Source organism: Chaetodon auriga, chromosome 23 (genome assembly GCF_051107435.1).
Source record: "Chaetodon auriga isolate fChaAug3 chromosome 23, fChaAug3.hap1, whole genome shotgun sequence".
Lineage (NCBI taxonomy): Eukaryota > Metazoa > Chordata > Actinopteri > Chaetodontiformes > Chaetodontidae > Chaetodon > Chaetodon auriga.
In genome coordinates this window covers 8,800,291-8,825,650 of record NC_135096.1, presented here as the reverse complement: position 1 = coordinate 8,825,650, position 25,360 = coordinate 8,800,291, and the positions used below count along the sequence as shown (strand labels likewise).

The 25,360-nt window shown below is 41.2% G+C and overlaps 2 protein-coding genes and 7 non-coding genes across 10 annotated transcripts; 8 read left to right on the top strand and 1 right to left on the bottom strand.

The window, feature by feature from the left end:
• Window positions 1-470: 470 nt before the first annotated feature.
• Window positions 471-5,228, top strand: LOC143316222 (uncharacterized). The gene is made up of 11 exons (XM_076724028.1): window positions 471-630; window positions 1,184-1,204; window positions 1,991-2,029; window positions 2,321-2,353; window positions 2,602-2,646; window positions 2,749-2,787; window positions 3,387-3,416; window positions 3,651-3,689; window positions 4,529-4,549; window positions 4,712-4,844; window positions 5,004-5,228. The coding sequence occupies exons 1-10, from the start codon at window positions 573-575 to the stop codon at window positions 4,807-4,809; spliced, it is 423 nt and encodes a 140-aa protein (XP_076580143.1). The 5' UTR covers window positions 471-572; the 3' UTR covers window positions 4,810-4,844; window positions 5,004-5,228.
• A 1,032-nt stretch (window positions 5,229-6,260) lies between these two features.
• cd99 (CD99 molecule) lies at window positions 6,261-20,570 on the top strand. 2 transcript variants are annotated; one of them, XM_076723877.1, is made up of 15 exons: window positions 6,261-6,765; window positions 9,739-9,768; window positions 10,276-10,335; window positions 10,576-10,614; window positions 10,693-10,755; window positions 10,862-10,894; window positions 11,299-11,355; window positions 11,488-11,520; window positions 11,940-11,990; window positions 12,154-12,234; window positions 13,363-13,395; window positions 13,734-13,754; window positions 17,558-17,674; window positions 17,766-17,819; window positions 18,161-20,570. In XM_076723877.1, exons 1-15 carry the CDS (start codon window positions 6,705-6,707, stop codon window positions 18,187-18,189), a joined length of 762 nt encoding a protein of 253 aa, XP_076579992.1. In that variant the 5' UTR covers window positions 6,261-6,704; the 3' UTR covers window positions 18,190-20,570. The 2 variants fall into 2 exon arrangements, with proteins under 2 accessions (XP_076579992.1, XP_076579993.1); XM_076723878.1 differs by lacking the exons at window positions 17,558-17,674; window positions 17,766-17,819; window positions 18,161-20,570 and adding an exon at window positions 14,243-14,515 and having other exon boundaries at window positions 6,576-6,765.
• Window positions 20,571-22,553: 1,983 nt separating this feature from the next.
• Window positions 22,554-22,626, top strand: trnam-cau (transfer RNA methionine (anticodon CAU)). Its single transcript has one exon. It is a non-coding gene; the product is annotated as a tRNA-Met (tRNA).
• A 322-nt stretch (window positions 22,627-22,948) lies between these two features.
• trnak-cuu (transfer RNA lysine (anticodon CUU)) lies at window positions 22,949-23,021 on the top strand. Its single transcript has one exon. It is a non-coding gene; the product is annotated as a tRNA-Lys (tRNA).
• A 340-nt stretch (window positions 23,022-23,361) lies between these two features.
• Window positions 23,362-23,432, top strand: trnag-gcc (transfer RNA glycine (anticodon GCC)). Its single transcript has one exon. It is a non-coding gene; the product is annotated as a tRNA-Gly (tRNA).
• A 272-nt stretch (window positions 23,433-23,704) lies between these two features.
• Window positions 23,705-23,776, bottom strand: trnad-guc (transfer RNA aspartic acid (anticodon GUC)). The gene has a single exon. It is a non-coding gene; the product is annotated as a tRNA-Asp (tRNA).
• A 126-nt stretch (window positions 23,777-23,902) lies between these two features.
• On the top strand, window positions 23,903-23,973 carry trnag-gcc (transfer RNA glycine (anticodon GCC)). The gene has a single exon. It is a non-coding gene; the product is annotated as a tRNA-Gly (tRNA).
• A 288-nt stretch (window positions 23,974-24,261) lies between these two features.
• trnam-cau (transfer RNA methionine (anticodon CAU)) lies at window positions 24,262-24,334 on the top strand. The gene has a single exon. It is a non-coding gene; the product is annotated as a tRNA-Met (tRNA).
• A 279-nt stretch (window positions 24,335-24,613) lies between these two features.
• trnam-cau (transfer RNA methionine (anticodon CAU)) lies at window positions 24,614-24,686 on the top strand. Its single transcript has one exon. It is a non-coding gene; the product is annotated as a tRNA-Met (tRNA).
• Window positions 24,687-25,360: the final 674 nt, after the last annotated feature.

Sequence of the window (25,360 nt, the reverse complement as noted above, 5' to 3'; positions counted from 1 at the left end):
TTCATAGATTTTGTCTTGTTTTCTCTTCTGTAAAGGATTCAGATGGCGCAGCAGTTCAGGGGAGGCTTGCACAGGTTACCCTTGGCATCAAGAGCGTTAGGTGGTTTTTTAACCTAATTTTTGATGCTGTAAACAGAGCAAGAGAATTCAAAAAGTGCTATATAAATCATGTTTTGTATTTTTTATGGAGAAATAAAGCATTGGAATGAATAATACATTGTAATTCATGCAAACATTAAAAATACATGGTTATTATCAAGTGCTGTATAACAGAGATGGGTGTAAATTCTGTTCATGGTATACATCCAGTAATTACAGACTGATTGTGTCATTCTCACCAATAATTGTTCTGTTTTGACCGTTTGTTTGTAACAAATTTGTTTTTGTCAGGTTTGTTGATAGCATTTTTTCGCAATCCACCTTTTGCAACAGCCCTCTCCGAACGCCACACCTCGTCTGTTCTTTAAAAGCTCGGAGTCAAAACAGTGAGCAGCACACGGCAGCTGCATCGGCAAATTTTCCAGAAGTCAGTCTTAAGTCGTGGTGAAGAAAAGCTCAAAGCTCTGGTCAGAATGAGGTCTGGTTTGAAGCTCGCTTTCCTTCTGCTTGTCGTTACAGTGATGGTGAAAGGTAAGATGACTGTTGGACAAAACTGTGATCACTGCATAGTGATGCTATCGGTTTATCTTTTGAAGGTGATACCTTTACAGACAGTTTATGCAGTTTTTTTTTTATGAACACTGGATTCTTGTTGTAGTTAATATTTACAGAGAGCTTTTTATTACACAGGAGATCTCAGCTTGGAAAACCGCTCAAACACCCTGTCAGGCTTACCTCTGATGAGGTGCTTGATACGCGGTTCATGTTGTCAATACATTTTCAGAATTTCTCATCACGATCCATTTAGATCTTGGTCAAGAAGTATTGGCGTACACATCTGGTGTCCAAAGCTGCTCAAAGTGTCAGTCAGTGCTGCATGGAAACCAACAGCTGTACTGAACTGTATGACACTCTGCAACATCGTGGCACTGAGCAGACAGGCCTCAGATTAATGGGAAAAAAAGGACAGGACTGAACACAACTCACATCAGGAAAGATGTCATGTTTTCCTGTTCGGGAAGGCTCCAACTCTTTCTGCCAGTGATGTTGATTTGTAATGATATTGCTTGTCCTTCTTTTCCAGGATCTGACCAAGATGATAATGGTGAGTGACCTTTACTTTAGCATTATATCGCTGCTCAAAACTGTCCTTACAAGTCCATTTTAATGAGACTAAAATAATTTTGATATGAACACTCAGGTCATCATCGGGTATCAATGCATTTGAATGAAGAGATAATGGTTTTATGCATAATCTAAAAGAGCACAAACAGGATCTGTGGCTGTTGCATTGGCAGGAGATCCTACAAGCATGAACTGAATCTGTTTGTGGTTTAGTGGGATTAAGGTATGAAAAGAGATGAGATGAGTTGGGACGAGATGAGCAATGTTGAAAACACTTTGGAACATGAGTAAGGCTGCCATGTCTAATTGCTGTCCTAATGAGGCTGCTGACTGGTGGAAACAACAACAACATGACCTGCTTGAGGGAGAGCTACTGTGATACTGACAGCTGATCACAACAGATTAACACATCAGCGTTGCACCACTTCTGCTACCACCCAAGTCATTACGGCACCACCCTGTCACAGCAGCCCATGCATGCAGCATTTTGATTTATGGACACTAATACTGTCTAGTTAACACAGCCTGGGGCCTCTAGGGCCCTTGTAGGTAGCTAGTACACTTCATAGTAACCTTTGAGACAAATGCAGGTGTTTAAGTGAGTATAGCAACTTTATAATAGCTTGTAACTTTCTTTGTTAATGCAATTAATCAGATATTAATTCTTTAGACATCTGTAATTATACCTTCAGGCTGTCTTTCAGCTTCTTGCTCCTTTGCTGTGATCTGGTTTTTGATGTACTTGATGATGTTTCCATACTCACAGATCCCAATCATGGAGAAGCTCTTCACCGATCTAAGCGCAGTGAGTGTGCACATCAAATTTGAATATAGGCTGAAATGCATTTTAAAGTCACTATATTTGTTTAATAGCCAAATGTTCTACTGCTTATATGGTCTGAGCAGGACTTCACAGAACCACACCCTGATTTTCCCAGTATCAACCACAAATCCCCAAAACTTCATCCGGCCATGAGTTGATGTATGGAAACTCAGCTGTTGAGTTTCACAACATCACGAAACTTGATGTTGGCTGGCAGGGAGTGGACCTTCAGATGGGCGGTAACCTTTTGTTTTTCATGTCTTTCTCAAACAGGATTCAGTGTGTATGATATTCTTCGTGGCAGTGGTGAGTAGCAGATCAGTGACAGATCAGAAATGAAACCTTGGACATGTATGTAGCATTTTCTACCATTTCATTGTCCTTTATTCAAGTCGAATTTATGCTTTAATTTTTTTTTAAAGTTCTGCCATTGTTAACATAAAGAGGCCTATTATTGCAATCTTATGGAATCCAATGACAAGAGCCTCAGGTATGCAGGAGCACGAAATAGTGAGCACATTCAGGCCTTTTGTTTATGCATCTCTATGTTACAGGAGCCCCAACCGTGAGACCCAAACCTACTAAATCCATTGGAGGAAGTGAGTGTACAAATGTCATACCAATTCAGATTCAATGCCTTTTTAACACTTTGATTAAATAATGATGACCTATAATTTTTCTTTTGTATTTGGTTTTCTTAGATGGCTTTGGATTCAATCTGGAGGATGCTCTTAGTCCAGGTAAAGCTCATTTATGGATAAGTAATATGGATTGAATACAGATGACAGCAGTAATTTAGGCCAGTGTTGGTTATAATAAAAGCTGCATTAACTGATATTTGGCCTCGTTAGATCACGTGATTTTTTTGTGCTGATTTAAATATTGTCCAGATGCTTTTAACACCATTTTTGTCAATAAAGTTTTCAAGACTTAATGTTAGAGATATGGCTGAAACATTACAAGACCTTCATTGGGTTATTTAACAAGACGGTCAGACCACCTTTTTAAAGTTGATCGGGTTATCGTGTTCTCAACATCAGCATTCATTTCAGTCGTCTCATGCGGTTACTATCATCCCTTGAGTTGATCAGAGCTCATACTCTGCAATTCACAGCTAATGTGAAGATAATGATTATCATCTGCTGGACTTAGCTTTCATTGCCTCCGGCCAAATAAATCAATTCATGCATTCATGCAGACAATTTTCAAGCAACGGTATCCAAGAGTGCTGACACACTGTTTAGTGTGAATCCCTTCAGTTCAATTACAGCCTGTGGATATGTTATAGTTTGATGATGATGATGAACATACTGTCATACTGACTTCGTCTGTTCCATAGATGCTCAGACCTCTCGGCCTGGTGGAGGAAGTGAGTCCACAAAACCTCAACTTGCTCATTTCTTGCTAATTCTTGAGATATTGATAAGTGACAGATTCGTGTTCATATTCAAACCCCATATTATCACATGTCTGTAGGGCTTGATTGAGTTATATTTAGTAAAACAAACAACTGATTTTTTTTCACGATAACAAGAAGACATTCATTTAGAGATGTTCAGTAAAGTCACGCTCATTTTAAGATTTCTTGTGTCTGTGTTCTTAGACAGCTTTGGGTTCAATCTGGAGGATGCTGTCCGTCCAGGTAAAATTATTCGTTCAAGGTTTTTTCCTGTTAAATATAATTAAATCTGTTGTACATTGGTTATGTTTATATTGTTATTTCATGTCTTAAATTGTAGATGGATCTGAAACATTCTTTGCCAGAGACAGTGATAAAGTAGCTCTCTTGAATTGAACATGATAAATTCACATGATGTAAGCACATGTGGCTCAGTAGGCGCAGTTGGGTCATTGGCTATGGGGAGGTCATAATTCCAAACAGAAGTATTTTGGGAAAAATTGATCAACAAAACCAGTAACTTGTCCAGCAACAGCTCATCAAGTCAATGACAGCTTGTGAGATAACAGAGAATCCTCATTCATTCCCTGACTGTGAGTTGTTAGAACTTGATCTGTGATTATGCTGAATATTTTACTTAACGTTCAGATTTGGTGGATGATGATATTTTGTTGTGGATAGCACCACCATGTGGCCATGTGCAGATGCATTTAATGTTCCAGCAAACACCCAAACTTCTGAACCCTGTGGCGTAGAACTACCATTTCTATAACAGTTGTCCAATAGCAGCCAAATATATATAACAAGAGCACACATCAATGGCGTGATCCAGCATGTCCTGATGGCCTTAGGTGGTCTAACAGAAACGTGACGTTCAAACACCCGTAACTTGGTGGTTATGGCTCTGAATTGCTTCGATCAGCATCATCTCTCTCACTGTGTGTCTTTGGATGCAGATTGCAGTTCTTTTCTATTAAAATAATACAGTCAGATGATCATGCAGTCCTGCAGGGGTATGCGCTCTTTAAGCGACCCCGAACATAACTATGTTGTTGTAATGTTCAACATTCATGTTCCCACAGCTCCAAAACCCACAGATGGAGGTGAGTCCACAAACCTCAACTTTTACTATTTGGTCATTTGCTATTGTAAATTTTCAAAGATGAAAAAGGTTTCTGTTTTTAATTTGAATTGAAACTACCTCTGTTACTTTGACAGTATTATAACTTGACTCATAACAAATTAATTTCTAAACTCTTCCCCAGATTGCAAAAGCAATGTGGCCCAAAAGCTGAGCTCAGTCATTGAGAACCAACATGAGCAGCTCAGACTGCTGCTGAAGCTGGCAGCTCGCTTGAAGTAGGCCCACGAGCTCGGTGTGGAGATACAGGAAGAAAGGTGCGAGTCGAAAATCAATGTTTTTCCAAAAATATTTCCCCTTTTTTTTTTCAATCAGTAATTTCTGTGGCTTTAGCAGATGTCTCCAGCATAGAGACACATTCCTTATCGTCCATCCTTTGTTCACTTTTACTGATTGAACCCTGCTGGTGTTTTTAGACATGAAGAGGACAGGGTTCGATGGTGACGCTTTCCTGAATACGCCTGAACTTCTTACTGCTTTTTCCCGATCAATAAACATTCACAAAAAGGTCATTTATATATTCAGCGTGAATTAATTCTCTCCATATAATCTACTGTATTTTAAATGCACAAATCATGACACAGAAGGGGACAGAAGGTTTATCTGCAGAATGTCCAAACAGAATGAAAGCTTGACACTGTGGAATGCATTATTGCTTTTCGACTCTAATATAATGAGTTAAACAGTAGGCAGGACTACATGCTAATACCCCTGAACTGCTCGTGTTCACCATCATCAATGAAAAACAATTACTTTAGACGACGCCATAGTATAAATCAACAGAAGCCCATATCAGAAGCAAGAATTCAAGATGAAGGCTGGATCCATATACACTAGGGGGCACACAAGCTTCAGCAGAAACTGTTGGTCCATGCTGGGTGAGCTGAGAACTGGCCCACATCTATGGGCCATCTCCAACTACTGGCTTAACAGTGACAGTAGGTTTGTCTCTGCCTTCATTTTAGTCCTTTATGTTCCCTCTTGTCTACATTTTAGCGTTGCATGAAATTGAATTAAAGGACGATAATAGAATGATCCATGATTTGATTTGTTTGATGCTATTAAGCGGTGTCAATTCTTCAATGATCAGTGAATATGTGAACCTTAAACCAAATGTCATTCAAAAATAAATCTATTTGAGGATCTCTTTATTTGTTCAGTAAAGAATGATATAGTGGAGAATTCATCTTCAGCTGCTCAAGAAGCACTTTATTTCAACAAAATTGCAGCTTTTGTTCATGTTGTTTTTCTTCCATAAAGTCTATGGACAGAAAACATGAGAATGGGATTTAAAAGTTGCTATTTTAATACGTATTCTGTGCTTGACATGCGTTCATTAAAAATGCAATAAAAAGTTGTTGTGCAGCTCAGATTTGGGGGAAAAAAAGAAAAAAAAATTGGCATATTGTGTAAAAAGTCAATAAAAACAGGATGCAATCGTTTGCAAGTGGTGAAAGTCACGCTTTACTTTTTCCAAGGATGGCGAAGGCATGAGCCGCCCTGCTCTGTCTCTGATAGGCTTACCCGAACCAATCTCACTCATGCCTGGACCTAACCGACCCAAGCAACGAGGGCTAACGACAACTAGCCAATCACAACCAGGGTAGGGCGGGCCATGACTTCGCCATCCTAGGAAAAAGAACGATAAAGCAATCCTCGCCCTTTCTCCTACCATGTGGGCTGTGTATATCGGAGGAATGCTCCTCTTAAACCTTGCCATGATACTATTACCTGTTTTACTTGTAGAATGTGCCAGAATGATTTGCAACTGATCACATTCTGCTTTATTCATGTCTTCATGTCTACAACGTGGGTTGTATCGTAGCGCGTCTCGTGGAAAAAAGAAAACACTTCAGGGTTAATTTACCGTTCTTTATACAAGCGTTAACGCCCCTCTGACAGGCTGCCACACCCAGTGTGTTCTTCACAGGCAAGACTGACTCACAACGACCTGTAACAAGACACCAGGCGAGGTTTTTGCAGTCCAGTCAGGACAAGAAAGCCGTGTCCACAAATACTCGGCTTGCAAGCTAAAAAGAGACCCATGTAAGCGTCGCCGCTGCTGCGCGCCGCATTAAAACTAAACTGAAGTGTCTGCGAAGAAAAGCCAAGTCAACATGAAGTTTTGTTTGAGGATTGTTTTGCTTCTTTTTCTTGTTACCGGGACATTAACAGACGGTAAGCTTGCTTTGGAAGTTATTATGAGGGTTATGCAATGATTATATTACGGTTATGGTATGTATTCTGCTGCTCTTGCCATTTTAGGCGACGCAGGAAAGATTTATGGCTAATTTAAGCCTTCAGTTACCCCAAGTTTCTATGGCAATTAGAGCTATTAGCCATACACGGCCATTTTATTTTAGCCCGACAGAAAAGTATGGCAACTTTTCTTGAGACAGAACTCGCTTTATTAGGAGTTACCTCATCACAAACCCTGTCCCAGTTTCCATCATGTGGTCGCTGTGTGCTTCAGCCCAGTGGCTCCCTGTCTGCTTCACAGGCTGAGGGGTCCATCACAGGGGCTTATGTGTTCACCGGGCAGCGGCTATAAAGGGAAGGCCGCGCTGGGTTGATCTGAGAAGATCATGAAGTTCTAATGAGCTCAGTTGGAGGAGTGACACGTCCGATGAGTCTGACAAATCCTTTTATTTGATGTTCAAGTTCACGTCCCCGCTGTGTGTTCAGCCTCACTGATGAAGAAGTGAATCAGAACTGACCTGCAGAGGGGATCAGGCGTGATTCAGCCTTTATTGGCAGGGCTGGGAATGGATGGAGGCTGTGTGGGTTGTTGTGTTGGATCACTGGGGTCATATAAGGTGATCAGTGATTCCAGATTTTCAGATTCTGATTTAAGCATAAGTTGTTTTTTTTTTGTTTGTAGAGGTTAAACTCCTTCAGGTTGCCAAAAGATGAGATGGTGGATTATGATGGGGCTGTTAATATGTAGTTGAAGGGAAGTCTGCAGCTGTAGGTGATGATTATTGTCATCAGTGATCAATCTGCTGATTATTTTCTCCATGAATTTAATAGGTTGGTCTGTTTAATGTGAGGAAATACAGAGAAATGCTGCACAATTTCCTAAAGCCCATATTGAGGCTTTTAAAACGTCGCAGTAAGCCTGCAAATCATGAAAAAGAGATTCATTGAGAATGAGAACATGCTATCAGAGTAGATTGATTTTCTCATCATTTGAGATTTCTTTGATTCTGCAGTCATTTACAGGACATACAGTGTCCAAACTCACACTCTCCACGCACTTCTGTCTGGGGCTTTTTGTGGTTTAGACTTGGTCCCTCATTTGCAGTTCGGGGAAATCCTAACACTTCAGGATGCAGTGACAAAGACATTGTGTTCTTCCAACTTTGTGGCAACCGTTTGGGCAAGGCCATTTTCTACATCGCTGTTCCAAAGCCAGGTCCATAAAGAAATGGCTCAAGCTCACCCAACATGTCTCATAGGGATGAAATGTTCAGCTGTCCACATACTTATGGCCATGTAGTGCAACTTAAATCGACTTTGAGATCAAGTCCAAAAACCTGGAGAAATACTCCGAATTGTCGCAGTCTTAATATAATACTGTGTGCTCTGCTTCCTGTGAAGGGCAATGAGGGCTGGCAGAGTAAACCACAGGCATGCTAATGAGAAGTAGATGGCACGCAATCCGGCTGAAGTAGGTTAGACGGGTGATGCGTCGCTTACTCATGGCTGATGTTGATATTTTGCAGAGATTTAATGCCTTTATATTTTACAGCATTTATAAATAGTTATTTTTGAATTGTCAGCAGCATCTGGAACATGGGAAGACTGCTGAAAGTATTTTTAGTCCGTTTTTTTCTGACGAAATGGAAAAAGGAAGTAATAATCTCAGATTTAAACTTGGCATGGATACTCTCTTTGTCTCACCATGGCCTGAAGATGAAACAGCAATATTGAATACACAGGCCTCAGCCTTTTAACCTCATACGCCCAGTCCACATACATTATTCATCAGATAAAACGACACATAAAACAGTGGTCTCGATTGGACAGATGAGTGGAGGATATGAGGAATGCTGAATCACCAGTCAGCTCCCTTTAAGCCAAAAGGCTCTGATAAACCCACCGTGCATTATCTGCTCAGCAGCAGGCACCGTCAGAGACGAGCCGGTGAACGCAGTGGAGCAGTTAGCAGCTGAAGAGCCAAATGTGTCCCTCAGGTGATGGAGACCAAAAAAAGAGTTGAAAGGAGGGTGAATATTAGACTTGCATTCATCAGGTGGACACGAAAACAGTTTCAAATGAATGCAGTCTTGCTCAGTGTGTGCTGGACATGGAAATAGGCAACTGTTTGCTAACACTTGAGCCATAGTAACTCACTGTATGGCTTGTTTCTGCCTCAAGGTGACACACGAATACCAACCAATAGTTCATGTGTGGCAGTAGCCTGAGCTGACAGTTTTTTGGTCCGTAGAAAATATTCCGTGTAGTTTTCTTGGATTGAATGGTAAATTTGTTTTCGTTTGTGAGATGAGACCGTGAAGCTTGGATTAGGACATATATCGTCCCATGGCTGCATGCAGCACGACACTGTGAGATAAACTAAAAAAAGAATGTGCATGAAAGATAAGCCGGGCCCTGACGTAATTCAAACCAAAAAAGTTTTAACCCTTTTCTCAGGGAGACCTGGCCAGGACAGACACGCAAACAAACACTCATGGAAAAGACTCAGTCCAGCTCAAACTAGGCAGCTGCATCTCTCAGTTACATGCACCTTTCACCTGCCTTTACATTATTAAAAAGCAATATGCTCTGCAGATTATTCCAAATCCGGGCAGCAAAGGAGGAAAAGGCTTTTATGGGTGTCTGTTTCACAATATCGGCCTCTCTAACTTGTGCGCTCTACAGCCTCTGTGGGCAAGAAGCGTCAGCGTGTGCTTTCTGTGCAGAGACGACTCACTAGTTTCAGTCCTGACTCACGCTTCAGAGCTGCTCCGTGTGTCCGGCAGCGCTGCCAGAGCAACCAGCGAATACACAGCAAAACTTCCTGCGACGCTCAAACACAGAACACATGTGCTTCTCCTGTGGGGTTGGGTGGGGGTGGGGGGTACACACTGTCTTGTTAAAGTAGCACTGCTGTTTTGTAATGGTGTTCCTTCTGTCTTCCTCATACAGACTTGAACCTGTTTGATGCTTTGGATGATGGTAAGTGACTGTTAGTGATGGAGCAGAATGATGATGATGATTCATTAGTGTCTGTAGTCAATTTAAGTATTTCTAATCTATTTATTACGCACAATGGGGTCAACTAGTGTTGGAATTCACTCAGTATGAGCATCACTCGCTTCAGTGAAGTGTCAGAGCAGGCAGATAGGATCTCTGTGTGATACTGTGATAGTTTAGAAAACCTGAGATGAGAGTGGAAGTTCATTCTTGACTCTGGAAACAGGAAATAAAACCCTCAGTTGTCCTGACAAGTGTGGAACTTCATTCACGTCCCAGCATGTGATTGAGAAATCTGTCCGTCACAACGGAGCAAATTCTGATTTGTGGAGGAAGGCGGTGAGGAACAGCTAGGGAGTCGACCTTTAGTTCGCTTTTTTGGTCCGACGGCTGAAATTCAAGAGGAGCATTGAGGCTCAAGGAGATGCTGGAGAGAAATGTTGACTTGCTGTCAGACAGTAACTGTGTTCAATCGTCTTTGTTCCTTAGGACCAACCCCTTCAGCACCCAAAGAGAAACCGAGGGCCCCAGAGAAGCCGCAAAGTGATGGTTTGTATCCTTTCACCTCTTACAGAATAATGTCTGTTATTCAGAAGAACCATGAGTTTGAAGGATAGATAACAGTATCAGTCTATGGTTAGCCATACTGTGACACACCGTTGCTTTGAGCTAAATGCTAACGTTGGAACATACTCTTACATACTCACCTCTGACTTACACCTGAGGCTGATGGGGATGTCATCAGTTTTGCAGGTATTTGGTCAAAGTTTGTGTGTTTGTGTGTTACAGATGGCTTTGGATTTGATTTGGAGGACGCTCTCGGCCCAGGTAAACCTGTCTCTCTGATATGAAAATAATATATGCTGACCAGTATTCTGAATGCTGATGATATCTCTGCACCCACAGACCCCACTCCCAAACCTCCCAAACCTGACAAACCTGCTGTGAAACCACCAAGTGGCGGAGGGGGTGAGTCTCCAAACATCTCAGCTCATTTAATGTTGTTGGAATATTTTTAAATTTTTGTTCTTGTCAGAGTGTATCCGACTATTAATCGTGTGTTTGTGTATTGCAGGTGGCTTCGACTTGGAGGATGCTTTCGGCCCAGGTAAACCCGTTGGAAAGTCTCTCTGCTGTGAATATGATATGTGGTGATGTGACAAGTGTCGACCCAGCTGCTGATGCTTTCATGTTTTTATCATTGAAAAGCACTCTTAATTTTTGCCTCCATCAGTTGACCATTCACTCAGTCCCTCCCCCAAGCAGCCATGGTCCTATTATAGCCTGCTATGGTCTACACCTGCTTCGCGTGCAAAGTGTTCTGAGATTATTTCTCTTATGATTTGGCGCTAAATAAGTAAAACTAACTTGAAATCTAATTTAGTCTGTATTGGTGTGGACAGACTCATAATGATAACTTGACACTGAAAAAAGAAAAGAGGTCCGGACTTCGGGAAGGACTGCTGTACTGCATCTGCTTCCTCTCTGTATTCACTGTCTCTGCACCCACAGACCCCACTCCCAAACCTGACAAACCTGCTGTGAAACCACCAAGTGGCGGAGGAGGGGGTGAGTCTCCAATTATCTCAGCTCATTTCATGTTTTTGAATTCTGGATTTACAAAAGCAAAAGCTGGTGATATTTTTTTTATTCTTGTCAAAATGTAACCTCCTATTAAGCATGTGTGTTTGTGTATTGCAGGTGGCTTTGATTTGGAGGATGCTCTCGGTCCAGGTAAACCTGTTGGAAAGTCTCTCTGCTGTGAATATGACATGTGGTTTTAATTCTCGTGGATTCGCTGGAACGTGCGCGGTCACAAAGCTGAAAACAGGGCCGTTTTTTTGAGCTCATCAAAAGTTGACTTCTGAAAGATTTGTGCTTCTCACAGGACTGCGATGCTACAAACGTGATGATCTTAACAAATTTGATGCATCGCTGTAGGTTAGAGCGCCCAGCAGTGCATGAAGTCGCTAAAATGAGCTCAACCTTAAACATGTGCAGCAGTAAATGCAGCATGCACATTAATGCAGCAGTGATACTAACCCGAAAACATCAAATACAGATGAATTCAGACTAATGGGTTAGTGCTGTATTAAAACCCAGGACAAGATACAGGACAGGAAAATATTAATGGCTGTATTTTGTACCCACAGACCCCAACCCCAAACCTGACAAACCAGTGAAACCACCAAGTAGCGGAGGGGGTGAGTCTACAAATATCTCAGCTCATTTCATGTCTTTTGAATTCTTAATTTACACGGATGTTGAGAACAAAGAACAAAAATACTCACGAGAACACAAAATGTAAACCAGAGAGGTTTTTGGAATTCTTGTTTTTTAATCCATTTGGTTGCTCATTTCTCAAAGGCGGTGGATCTTTTGACGACAACGACTTGTTCGATGTTACTGGTGGGGACTACAAGCCTGAGGGAGGCCGCCCAGGAGGAGGTAAGACAGCAACTGAAAAAGTAGATTTTGGTTTTAGTCCCTGTGCTTCAGCTCTCTGTCAGTCCTCTGCTTGGCGGTAATTTTACCTATCCTTGTTGTGCTTATGGTGCCGGCTGCTCGGTGAAATGTCATCTGAATACATCAGGCTGTGTTCACACTGCAGCTCTTAAAGGTTAAATATACACTGTCTGATTTATTGCAGCACCCCTGCATCCTAAAATTACATTGTAGTGTACTTTTAATGTTATGCAGCACAACACAGTTCACGCTGAGTTTGTGGAGAGCAGGAGGAGCCTCTCAGTGCTCAGGCTGGTTTGGCACACGATCATGTGGGTTTAGGCTTGAGGAGTGAGATTGGTTCGGGTTAGGGTAGGCTGAGAATGTCAGGGTAAGCCAATCGGGGCAGAGCAGGGCGGGGCATGCCTTCGCCATCCGGCATGCTGGGTAATGTGAAACACAGGGCATGAGTGTTGTTAACGCTTGTGGGAGTCATCAATGGACGCGCTCCTTCAGCACGGCACTGACTGTGCATATTATGGGGTTGAAACATTTGTTTAAAGACTTTTATTCTGAATACCGGATACATGTTCAGGGAGCCTTTCTTCAGATTGTCCCCAAACATGTTCTTCGTGTATCCGTTGTCACTTTATTATCCTTTCGCTCATGGCCCGCTGTTCATGCATAGCAAATTTCCAAGGATTGAAAAAAGAGCCTTTTTTCCATTGTGCTTTGAAAGAAATGGTGGAAATCTGACAAAGACGCTGCCTGTTGTTTTGGACGGTCATGTCTTTTGTGTCTCTATACTGCTGTTTAGTCGGAGCATGGAAATAATTACTTGTTCCTCTACCAAAGAAAGGAAAAGGAATGAACACCCACAGGCCCTCCAGTGTAATTAGAGCCACATGGTTGCTTTTCAGATCTGATTCTGCACGGTCGTATACATGAAGCAGTAACTACACTAACTTGTTTTTAACTGCACTTAACTGCACACAGTCATACCGATCAGTTGGGTCTGTTTCTGCTTAGAGAGCGAGTGCAGCAGTCAAAGCCAGAGTTTCACTGCTGCCTCCCCTCGGGATGGAAGGAAGTTTTCTAACTTGACTTTTCTCTCTTTTCTTTTGCATCCAGGCCATGCGGTGGACCCTGGCCACGATCCTCAGGGTATGTTTTGAAATCACAAATTCAATTGATCCAATATTACTCCTGGAAACCTCATAAGACGATGATCGTGCTCAGTATTATAGCTGCTTAACTTGGTGATCGTGAGCACGTTAGCATTAGCATTTTAGGTCAAAGCTCAAAACGTTCCTGGACTTGAACAGGGGATGTTGTGGTTATGTGCAGTTCTTTAGACAGCAAGTTATTGGGACCCAGTACAGACACACAACTGAGTCTGTACAGTATAAATCTTGCATTTGTTTTTAGCGTTTCAGAAAAGTTTCAGAAAATATCTGACCACCATGAACGTTGTATTAATTTTTATTCTGTGTTCCTGACAGGTGGTGCTGACCAGCCTCAAGGTAAATCCACGTTTAATCTTGATGTGCTTCCTCTCTTTGTTTCTGTGCTGTGGTATCATCGCTGTGGGTACCATTATGTTGACTCGCAGAACTGATCAGTCCTTGAGCTCCTGTTGGGAATTTCCTGTTTCCTGTCTGAGAGGAAGTTGTGTGTGCGCTGCTTCTGTGTGTTGCTGATCCCCCAGTTGTTGTGTTGGCGTTCTCGACATCGTAAGTGAATTTTGTCGTTATGCTAGTGGCTTTGAAAGCAGTTCATGACCTTGTTGTGTCATTGTCAGACTCTATTCTCATCATCTTGACATTTGACTGTCCGTTGGATCATTCAGACTTCAGATGTTTGATCAGTTGTATTTAGTTTCATTTCGCTCGACAAAAGCGACGTCTTTGAGGATTGACTGCTTCAGTTTCTTACTGGTCTATTCTTCGTGTTGGTATCCCTGGTCTGGTGTCTTTGGCTAAAACTCTGCTACGATTATGTGTCGTTGCAGATCCAGACCTTCTGTGGGGCCAAATCCTGAAGATGCTAAATGCTAACATGCCAGAGGAATTCTATATGTGGATTTCCAACGTAAAGAAAACTTTAATACCTTTGTTAGAGAGGGCCATGGATCTGCTACAAGCTGTTCAGTGAACCATCAATCCAAACGTTCTGATCGGCTGTCTTGAAAAATGGACATACATACATACATATGTGTACATAACAGGGTGTTTGAAAAGTCAACAATCAGACGGGAATCGTGCTTTCATGGGCGAAGCCAAGATTGTGGTCATTGGGATTTTTTATTTTTATTTTTTTATGTTTCTTGTAGTTTTTTAATGTTCTGTTGAAGGATTTTATTGCAGTGCATCTCTAAACTCTGTAGCTAACCTTTTGCACTCAGTGTGCTCTGGAGTGTATCCTGGATGTACTTCCTGTGTTCTTCGACCACCTGACCGCTTACAGCTGCAGGTGTGTGCTTGTGCTGGAAAGGCTGTGCGATTGGTGTAAAATGCATTGAAATGCTTGCGCCACTGAACCACCCAGACCGCAAGAAACACTGTATTGCTGACTTTAACCCTGTGATTCCAGGCTCACAGGATACCCTGCGTTTGGGTGTGTACATACATTCCTCTGTCTTTCACTCTCCACCCAGCTATTCTTGACACGCCATGACTCATGCATATGTTACTTTCTTTTAAACGCCACACATGTATTCAGGAAAAGATTTTCAGTGCAAGCTGTTTTTAATGCTTGCAGTTCATTGCTGTTTTGGTCCTTTTTTTAGCACTAAATAAGCTCATATGACAGGAAGTGATTCTTCTGATTTGAAGCTGGCGAATAGAGCGCCAGACTGAAGGGCTGCTCAAGAACTGTGCTGTGCTTTCAGACTCCAAAACAGATTTTAGTCCCCTTGCTTTATTACAAATAAGATTATGTTTGCATCAGTGGAAAGCCAAGTCTTTGTTTCAGAGTGTTTGTTGCTTTCATCACTTCATGTCAGGACACGCCTGGTTTCTGTCTGTGCACTCACTGTCAGTCCAGACACCTTGGATCGTCCACAGTCAGCAGCAGCAGTCTGCACACATTCTTTACATACTGCAGGCAGCATTCACAGCACTCTGCTGAGAGATCCAACACGTAGAGCTCAGTTAGAATCCTCTCATTTTAGGTATTTGATCAGATGATGGTTTTTGCCTTTGGCACTTTTTAGCTGATGAGTAGTTCTTTGTGTACTCTTTGTGTACTGGCAGTATATTTGTTTTTGGTGGGTTCTTTGTACTGTATGGGATTTGTGACATTGCTGCAATGATTGCAATGTAAGAAAGCCTTGAAATGTGTCATGCATACTGAATAAAACAAACCGGTGTCAGCGTTCAGGTCACAATGTGTTTGATTTATGATGCATGCACGGCCGGAGATCCAGCTGAGCAAAGTGAGCAAATTAGGCAACGACTCAGGCTCCCAGACCCTCGTTGATTAATTAGAAATATGCACCACTATCACACATCAGAACCTAAACTTGATAAGAGCCTCAGCGTGCCTGCTCATTTTTACCTGATATTTGCATCCTGTCTTGTTTTAGTGTGAATACCTTTAATATTTCAGTTGATCTAATGAACCACACCCCTTCGTCTCACAGTCAAAACTCTGAACACACAGAAATCAGACACAGACACATAGAGCACTTCTGGAGTCAGCGTGCCTCACTGTTTCCACTGATTGCAGCTAAACAGCCAGAATCCTGGAGAAACACCAAAATCCTTCTTACCTCACACATAGCAGCATTATGTTTGCATCTCATCACCTGCATGATGGGAACTGTAGCTCCAAGGCCGTGAATGTGTTTATCCAAATAAATATCAGCCTTTTGTTTTTTGAAAGTCGAGCTCGACAAGCTTCTTTTTAAATATAGTACACTCAGGCAAAATAGCTGACATTGGAGAGACTTTGACTGATCCCTGACACATGTTCACCTGTGACAGCAGCACAGAGACAGACTGAGAGGATCAAAGAAAACAAGAGGGGACAGCAGATAGAAGCACGAATAACAAGTACGATATACATAATGAATAATAAAGTTTATATTGTTACATCAAATGTATGTAATATCCAAACACTACACAGTACCAATACAATACTATGAAGTTTATAGGACAAAATGGAAGAGAATGCCACAAGATAGTTTGTATTACGTTCATATAAAAGCACAATAACAATACGGTATTGTTATAAACTGATGCACAGTAAGTTCTATCATGCAATGTAAAATGAAATGGTGTGTTAGATATGTTACTACTTCAGAACAGCATGAAGCAGCACGGAAGTGCTGATCCTGACCGTGCGTGTTGGCCTGGAGATACAGGGAGTGAAACCTGAGCGGAAACAGCCGCGGGCTCAAAGGGTTAATAAATGAGGGCGCGATCACATTATCATAAAGAACAGACAGGATAGGATTCAGCCCCCCTGGGGTTGATCCAGCACGAAATCTTGATTCCAGCAGAAGCGGACTCTGAAGGTGTCTTGCGTGTGTGTGGGGAAACAACACGATCCACATGCTCAGCGTTTTCCAGCAGTTACTCATGCTGCAGGCCGGCATCCCGTGCTTTTTTTTATTTTTGTTTTTTTTATGTCCGGGCAACGCCCTGTTTTAGTACACTGCTCCATCACAAGACACACCTCTCCCACATGACTCACAGTGGTTTTCAGGTCATGCCAGTTAACAGCGCAGGCTTATGATTCATGCAGCCAGTGTGTGTGTGTGTGTGTCTCTCTCGGTGCCATCATCCCTTTGTGTGTGCCTCGCCTCAGTGATCGACCCTGCCCTGGAGCTTGGGTGTGTTCATTTTTTACTTTTAATCCATCTCTCTGGACCTGGTTCTCCTTTTTTTCTCTGTTAGTTTTACCGCTGAATCCCCCGTTTTTACATGGACGCTTTCAGTCTCTGTGTTTCTCATGTTCTGGTTTTCACATTTTCACTACAGTTTTCTCAGACAGTTGGTTTTGGGAACTTATTTGCAAAGCATGTCAGAAGTTATTGGACGCCACCTTGTGCAAAACTGAGGTTACGACAGTTCACAGTTGAGGAACCATGGCTATCATTTAACAAACTCTTCTTAGATTTTCAGTTATGTGTTAAAGTTTATTTATGTGATTTCTCTAAAATGGAGACCATTCTGCTCCTGGAACAGAGAAAACATGTTATAAGGGACGACAAAGATGCATGAAAAGTGCAAGCAAAATCAATGTAATCAATCAATGTAAACGTACATAAACAAGGTGCAGCCTGCTGTAACAGTGTTTGGTTTTGTTCCTCGTCCCACAGAAGCTGGATCTGGACAGATTGCAGGAATTGTCAGCGCCATAGGAGTCGCCCTTATGGGAGCAGCATCCAGTTACATTGCATACCAGAAGAAAAAGCTCTGCTTCAAGCTGCAGGGAGGTCAGTGTGTTTCTCTTAATTGACATATTTACTATATTAGCACTATTATCATCATCACAGGGATCATATTCATGAAATGTTCTTTAATTAGGGGCAGATCCAGAGAGCGGTAAAGGCCATCATGGTACTCAGTCTGATCCTCAAGGTAGGTTTCTTTGTCTATTCAAAGGAGTTGTATCATATGTAAAAGCGCTCAAAGTTTAGATTTTTGTGAAGCACTTGCTATGGAAATAAAGTCAATATTACTGTTATTATTTCAGCTCTTAATATGTTTTGTGTGTAAAATCTTACAGATCTCTTATGGAGAATTAAAAGACATTTATATTATAACAAGAACAATCGGCGCTTTAACACCAAAGTAGCCAAACCAAACCCTAATGTGTGTGTAGCCTGACATCAGGTGGCCAACAGTGGGAAGTGAACTGAAGGTTTAGTCACTCTTAAACCGAGTCAGACTCCTAATTGTTCTGTGCTTTCAAATTTCAGTGTTCAGCAACCTGCTCAGGACGTCCTAGACACCTTCTGCACACGCACAAGTCAGTGGCCTTCTCTCCAAAACTCAACTTCATTCACCTTTCAATCAACAAGTCATTTGTCACTTTCATCTTAGAATGAGGCTTTCTTTTTCTATAGCCTGGTTCAAACCATGAAAGCAGCTTAAGCCTAAATTAAGTTGTTTGTTGTGTGTCGTTTATTTTTCCATTCACTGAACAAAAATCAAATCGTAGTCGTCCGTAGAGCTGCTTTGATTACTTCAGTGATCATTTCTGCAGACGGTGGTTTTGCAGAGATTTTTGTGTTTGTGTGCTTTGTCTGTGTCTAACTACTGTACACATGAATGCATTGTGTTGTTCTCCTTACGTGTCTTTTAAACCTTTTACAGTCGAGTAACCGCAAAAAGTGTGTTTAGTTTAACAAAGGTGCTACGTGGGTGGGGTTTACTGCATCATACAAGTCAACTTAGGCGTTTGTCACAGATACGATGCTCTAAACTGAAACCTTCTGGATTGTAGCAGACCCCCTGCACATGGCATCTAAGAAGGATTGATCAAAGTTTTGGTATTTTCATCTGTTTGCGTCACAATGGATGTAGACTATTGTCTTTTGCACCTTAAATCCTAAAGGGTTTGTTCACCCTAACCCCCCCACCACACCCCTCAGAGTCTGCCTAAACCATATACTGTAAATTCCCACATAAAAGCAGGTCTTCAAATAACAACAAGAGGTGCAGCCAGCACATAAAGATAAAGGCTGGTTGTGAAGTAAGACCTGTACACTGTACCATAGTGGCTCACGTTTTAAATGCAGCATGTTGTGCATTTCCAAAGCACAAATTCCATTATTACAACAACAGTCATGTCATGTCTTGCAGATGTTTCAAAGTAAAAGCCTGCTAGGAGCAACCTCCTTTTTGTTCTATGAGCTGCTTGAAGGCTTTTAATGTGAAATCAGTGTCACAGGAAGACTTGAGTTTGGTTGACGGTACCTTAACAGCAATTTAAAGAAAAACAGCAAAATGTATGCAGTTGGAAACAATTAATGAATAAAAACACTTTTATTCGAGAAGAGAAGCTCGAAAGAGCCAAGTGGTGAGTATGACGTGACTCTGTTATTGTACTGCTTGAATTAGTGTCGTGGGAATGTACAGTGTACTGAATCTCTGAAGTGAAACCAAACAGTGTGTGCATCAACAGAAAACAGCATCAACAGCAGATTAATTGCTTAAATATGATAGAAATTACAAATGAAGGCCTGTTTCAAATAAAGGCCAGGTTCTCTTTGCTCTGTAGTTAAGGTAAACAATGATGTTTGAAGTTGTACTGACATAATTATCATGTAACTGGATCTGATCCAGCAGAAGGAGCTTTTTAATATAAAGTAATGATTGTAATGACACATAGCAGAAACTTGCTAGATGTATACATCCAGGAAGTGTACACGATTAGGTGGCATGTGAGATTGCTTAGGATCTTTTTTTTTTATGACATATAAAATTGTAACATACAGTATAAGTATCTGCTCTTTGTTGCTTTGTTGGAGATTGATCCCAAGCTTGTTTGTACTGCAAAATTCATTTTTGTCTGTATTGTGACTCTTAAGTCTTATTTTCTTACAACTGCATGAATCAAAGCACCAGTGCTGGATGAGTAAACAGCTGTTTCCTGTCTTATGTCTTTCCACTGCCCCCTAGTGATAGAAAAGAATGACTGCAACTTAAAAAAAGAAGTGAAATACGAAACAAGCAAATCTGTTTGGAGAAACTTCTTGAAACATGATGATTTTTGTTGGAAAAAAACGGACATATTTATACCACACTGACATGTTTTGGTTTGTTGTAAGAGAATAAGCTTTTTGGGAATTAAGACAGAAAGATAAGATGGAGACTTGTTGCAGTCTGTATTCATTGGGTTTATTACTCAGCTTTGATGCTCTTTTTATTTGCTAGCAGAGCAGCAGTCATGAAGCGCTCTGAGGCCAGGCCGATTCACTTGTGTACGCTGGTTGGCTCAGACTCGCCCACGTGTGTTCAGTTCAACTCACAAATGAACTCAAAGTATCAGAAAATCAGAACTAGTGCATGAGGGGATTGTAGTTGGAGAATTAGTCTTGCTAAAAGATTAAAATGAGTTGTACCCTTGTTAGCTGTAAATACTTGAGAATAATGTGTATAGATGTCTGATGAGTTTTGCTTTCGGATCGATGTTGCGTTTCAGTATGAACAACCATGATCTCAGTTTGTGTATTTCTGGAGGTTTTTATATTCAAACTTGTCTCAGTTTTTCAATCATAGACTTAATACAGGTGTGTTACATCTGATGATTGGAGCAATGTTACCTTTTGTGTGTGGATTTAAAATGTGTGTACATGTTTTCAATAAAGTGGTGTTGTACAGTTTATCTGCTCTTTGTCATTTTGTCATTGCATGCTTTATGTTCACTCATTTCACTTGAGGATGGAAGTTCCTCCTTGACCTTGAGATTAGTGAATATGAGAAAGTCATTTCAACTTCCTACTTTCCACTTCCGAGAGCACTCTTCCACAAATGAGTAATGTGAGGTGCGTGTTTCCGAAAGACATTAATGCTCTGTATGAGGAATACGGCCCGCGGGCTGCCAGCTAAAATCGCAAAGCTATGAGCTGTATCCAGATTGACTTGCCGTTTGTTCGGGATGCAGACCGAGGTCCACACTTGCTTTTTTTGATTGTCGTTGCTGTAAAGTATGTCTATATGGTCTAAGCATGGTGAAATTAAATTATTAAATCTGCCGCTCTTGTTCAGATCTGATTCTCCAGCCAGTCTGTGTACCTTTTCATGAGAATATGCAATTTGCTCAACTCCTGGCTTGCCTTTATTGATGCATTAGAAACACTGTACCCAAAATAGCAAAATTAGTCATTAAAGAAATGTAAATCTTGTTTATTTTGTGGTAGTGCAGCTATGTATGATACTTTATGGGCCGGTGTTTTGCACAGAAAACTTGAAAGTAACTACACTTGACAAAATAACGCCATGGAGTAATGTGTTTTTAGTCGTGTTTGGTGGACACGCGTTGAACTTGTCCACCAAATCCGCCAAACGCGTGATGGCAGCTCATGTATTGCCGGCCTCCGATTGGCTGCTTCTTCATCGAAGGCGCCTACTGTTTAGTTTGAAGCTGCCAAAAAGTTTTTGCGGCTACTAGCGTTTGGTGAGTTGCTGTCAACTTGATAGGCCAGTGTTTAATTACCATACAGCTTTTGTGACTTGGATGTGAAGTTGTGTGTGAACGAGCTGATTTGTGTTTAAGCTAGGCAGACCATCAGGAGCCCTGCAGTTTACTAGTAACTAACAGTTAGCTTTAAGGCTAAAGCGTTGCAGCTGAAATGAATTGTGGTCTGGTGGCAGAAGCCATAACTATTTATAATGTATTTGTTTGCATTAGTCCGATTATTTCCTTTCTTTTGAAGGCAGAGATGAGATGATGCTCAACAGCCAAATGTTGTGTTGGTTTATTTTTTAAGAAAATGCGGTTTGAAGGTAAAACTCTGATGATAATAATGTTGCTGAGGGAAGTAACCCTGTATCAGCATGTTTACCTGTTTTGCCATATACTTAGGCATTGTACGAAAATGTACTTACATGCAGTACTTGATTAGTTAATTTCAACCACTGTTGTAGATGTCAAGTAAAACTGATTCATGCTATCTCTCTGCCACACCCCAGAAAAATTGCTATAGTGAATGTAAGTGTAATCAACAAGCACATAGTTATTAATGCACGTTATGCCTTAATATTGACCAAATATTGCTCCCAATGTCGCGGCTGTCCAGTAGCTGTAAGCACTTTGCTGCCCTCTGGTGGACAATGAGAAGACCAACTATCAATATACTGGCATTATCCATTTCATCTGGTACATTTTCTAAGTTGAAAAATTCTCTGAACTATGCAATAAGACTGTTTATTACCCATATTGGCAACAATACTTTTTGAAACTGTATAAATTGTGCATATATATATAGTCCTGTTATTTCCCAAGTGCAATACAATATATGGCATTCGTAGTTTTCTCAAAAGAATATTGCTCTTTGTAATACTTGCTGGCTGGAACGACTGAATTTCCCCAGTGTGGAAACAATAAAGTCTTATCGTATTTTATCTTATGTTAGATTTAATTTGGCTTTTGTGACTGTTGGTGTTGTTGTTAGTTTGTGACAAAAAGACTGCCAATTGTGCTGTAAAATATGAATTAATGAAAATATGAGGACATTTGGAGCTTTCGTTGATGTTGTGGCCTCATTTTTTCGATCATATCTGCTGAAGAATGAAGAAACCTTCAGGATGATGCTTCACCTTCTTTGTTGTTGATACTTAAAGACTTTAAGTGCACGGTAAACAGAAGCCTCGTTGGCGCAGTAGGCAGCGCGTCAGTCTCATAATCTGAAGGTCGTGAGTTCGAGCCTCACACGGGGCACATGTTTTTGCTAATTATTTGACCATATATTTTACAACTTCTGAGAAGTGGTATGTGTATGCTGAACTGGGGGAAGATGATGTTTAAAACACAAGCATGTTTTAGCAACGAGTATAGTGATAAAAAAAATATGGGCTACAACACATACTGATTTAAGAGGAGAGTCAAACTAGTAGTTTTGTGCTTGGTATGTTCTTAAAGAAAAAAGGCCAATGTAAGACTGCAGTTTTTTCAGCAGGAATTTGATCGGACAGACCAAAAATAAGGCCAGGACTGGTGAATGGGATATTATAAAAATATAAGTTTTTCTGGCATGGATAAGGCCCGGCTAGCTCAGTCGGTAGAGCATGAGACTCTTAATCTCAGGGTCGTGGGTTCGAGCCCCACGTTGGGCGCTAAACTTCTTTTTTTTTTTTTTTTTTTGTCTCTGGAGGACACTGATTTTGGAGTGCAATTGAGTCTGTAAAAGGTTTAAATTCGGTTTGAAGGTTAAACTGATAATAAAGTTGATATGTTTGCAATGATGTTGCTAAGATAACATTAACCCAACCCTGTATTGGCTGTTTTTGTTGCCTGACACTTAAGCATTGACCACTCCGAGCTAACAGTTTTGAGCTAAGTTGTGGCTGAGCTAGTTTTAGATATGTTGAACATTGAACACATGACTGTTGGTTGTTGTTTATATGTGAGATTAGCTGTAACAAAAACATATTTGAAAACATTCGTGTCATGTGAGCATTGGTGGTTCAGTGGTAGAATTCTCGCCTGCCACGCGGGAGGCCCGGGTTCGATTCCCGGCCAATGCATCCAATATTTTTTTTGTTTGTTGTTCCAACCGATGTTTTTAGACAACAATTGCATGATTTTGTATTTCATTTGAATTTTTGTTAAACAAAGATGGATTTACTACCCTTTTGGGTATCCAAATGGGTATTGTCTTCCAGTTGATGATCATTAGAGGAAACGAGAAGGTGTGTACTTTAGATATGTTTTTCTGTCTATAAAGAGTCATTGTGCAGATTCAGCTGATGTTAGTGGGGAGGAAAACTAAGAAACAAAATCTCAAAAAAGATGTGTACTCCCCGTCGGGGAATCGAACCCCGGTCTCCCGCGTGACAGGCGGGGATACTTACCACTATACTAACGAGGAAGCGTTTCTCTTATGTTCATGGTTGTTTTTCAATGTGCACTCCACCACAAGTAAATTGTATGTATGATCTGAGACAGCATGTCGTTTCAGATCCACTCTGGGATGGTCAGACCGGAGGTCATGTAAGCATTGGTGGTTCAGTGGTAGAATTCTCGCCTGCCACGCGGGAGGCCCGGGTTCGATTCCCGGCCAATGCAACCATTTTTTTTTTTTTTTTTTTGGGAAATAATGTATTGAAAGGCCTGCAACATAGTTGTCACAATTATTGCGTAGTAATAGCCGTAAACACTAACATACTCACCTAATTTGGTTGCTTTGTAGGCCACTTGTACACACTCAGAAACTCTCTACTCCCTTGAATTATCTTCAGTCACATACAGGCCACTGTATAAATGTAGCAAATATGACAATTTGACAAAATTGTGACAAATGATGAGTGATGTGTGCGCGTGCTCGAAAAACCATCAGTTTTACTAACAGTGCAGGCCTCGTTGGCGCAGTAGGCAGCGCGTCAGTCTCATAATCTGAAGGTCGTGAGTTCGAGCCTCACACGGGGCATGAGTTTTGTTCTGCATGTGGTTTCATCTTGAATCGTGAACAACAACAAAGCTACTTGCTGGTCACCTAAACCCAAACCAAAAGAGCATTTTCTTTCTCCAGGTGCATGTGTCCAGATGTATGAGCATGCTTTTTGTGTCCTCTTTCATTACTGCGAGCGGGTCCCCTCAATCTCACTCAGGCACAGTGGCTTGCCTTCAAGCTGGCCTGTTGATGCTGTAGACATGGAGCACATTTGACAATGTGATCGATGAAGCGTCAATTTTGTCTATCTTTCAGGCCTCGTTGGCGCAGTAGGCAGCGCGTCAGTCTCATAATCTGAAGGTCGTGAGTTCGAGCCTCACACAGGGCATGCCTTTTGTGTCATGCACACATTCCTCTGCATGTTTGTTTGGCTGGACTCACGTTTTTGTTGCATTTCCTTGCTGATGGACCTGGGCCATGATCGAGTTTGTCTTCAAATACTTAAAATGTACTTGGTCTCCCTTCTTGTTTGGTTTCCCTGGAGGTTATTTGAGACCTTCCTACTTTTCCCAGTACAATACTAAACAAGTAACTACAACTTATGTAGCATACAGATGTTGATAGAAATAAAGGAGTGATTTGAGAAGTTTTCATGAAGATTTTTGCAACCCAGATCCACCTTTAAAACCTGACAATGACAGCAGATGTCAGGTGAAGTGTCACTTTAAGAATCGCTAGGTTTGACAGTGTTTTTCCTCTTTGACAAATTACATTGTTAATGTGGGTTTTAAATGTCGTATCTGTTTCCATAATAAGGCTTCTGCTGATGTTCATGTTACACGTTGCTCAGAGAAAATGTAAATAAAGTCACGACTGAGACGTGAACCCAAGTATCGGAAGAGTCTACAGTAATACATTTTGTCCTTGGGAAAATGTCTGTTCCTTTTTTTAAAGGGCAAACATTTAAAGAATTTTCTCCTGTGTTACAGCCATCCACATACACAAAGTCTTGACCACTGTGGCCTGAAGACGGGGGAACATCCTGGGTATTTGTACAACAGG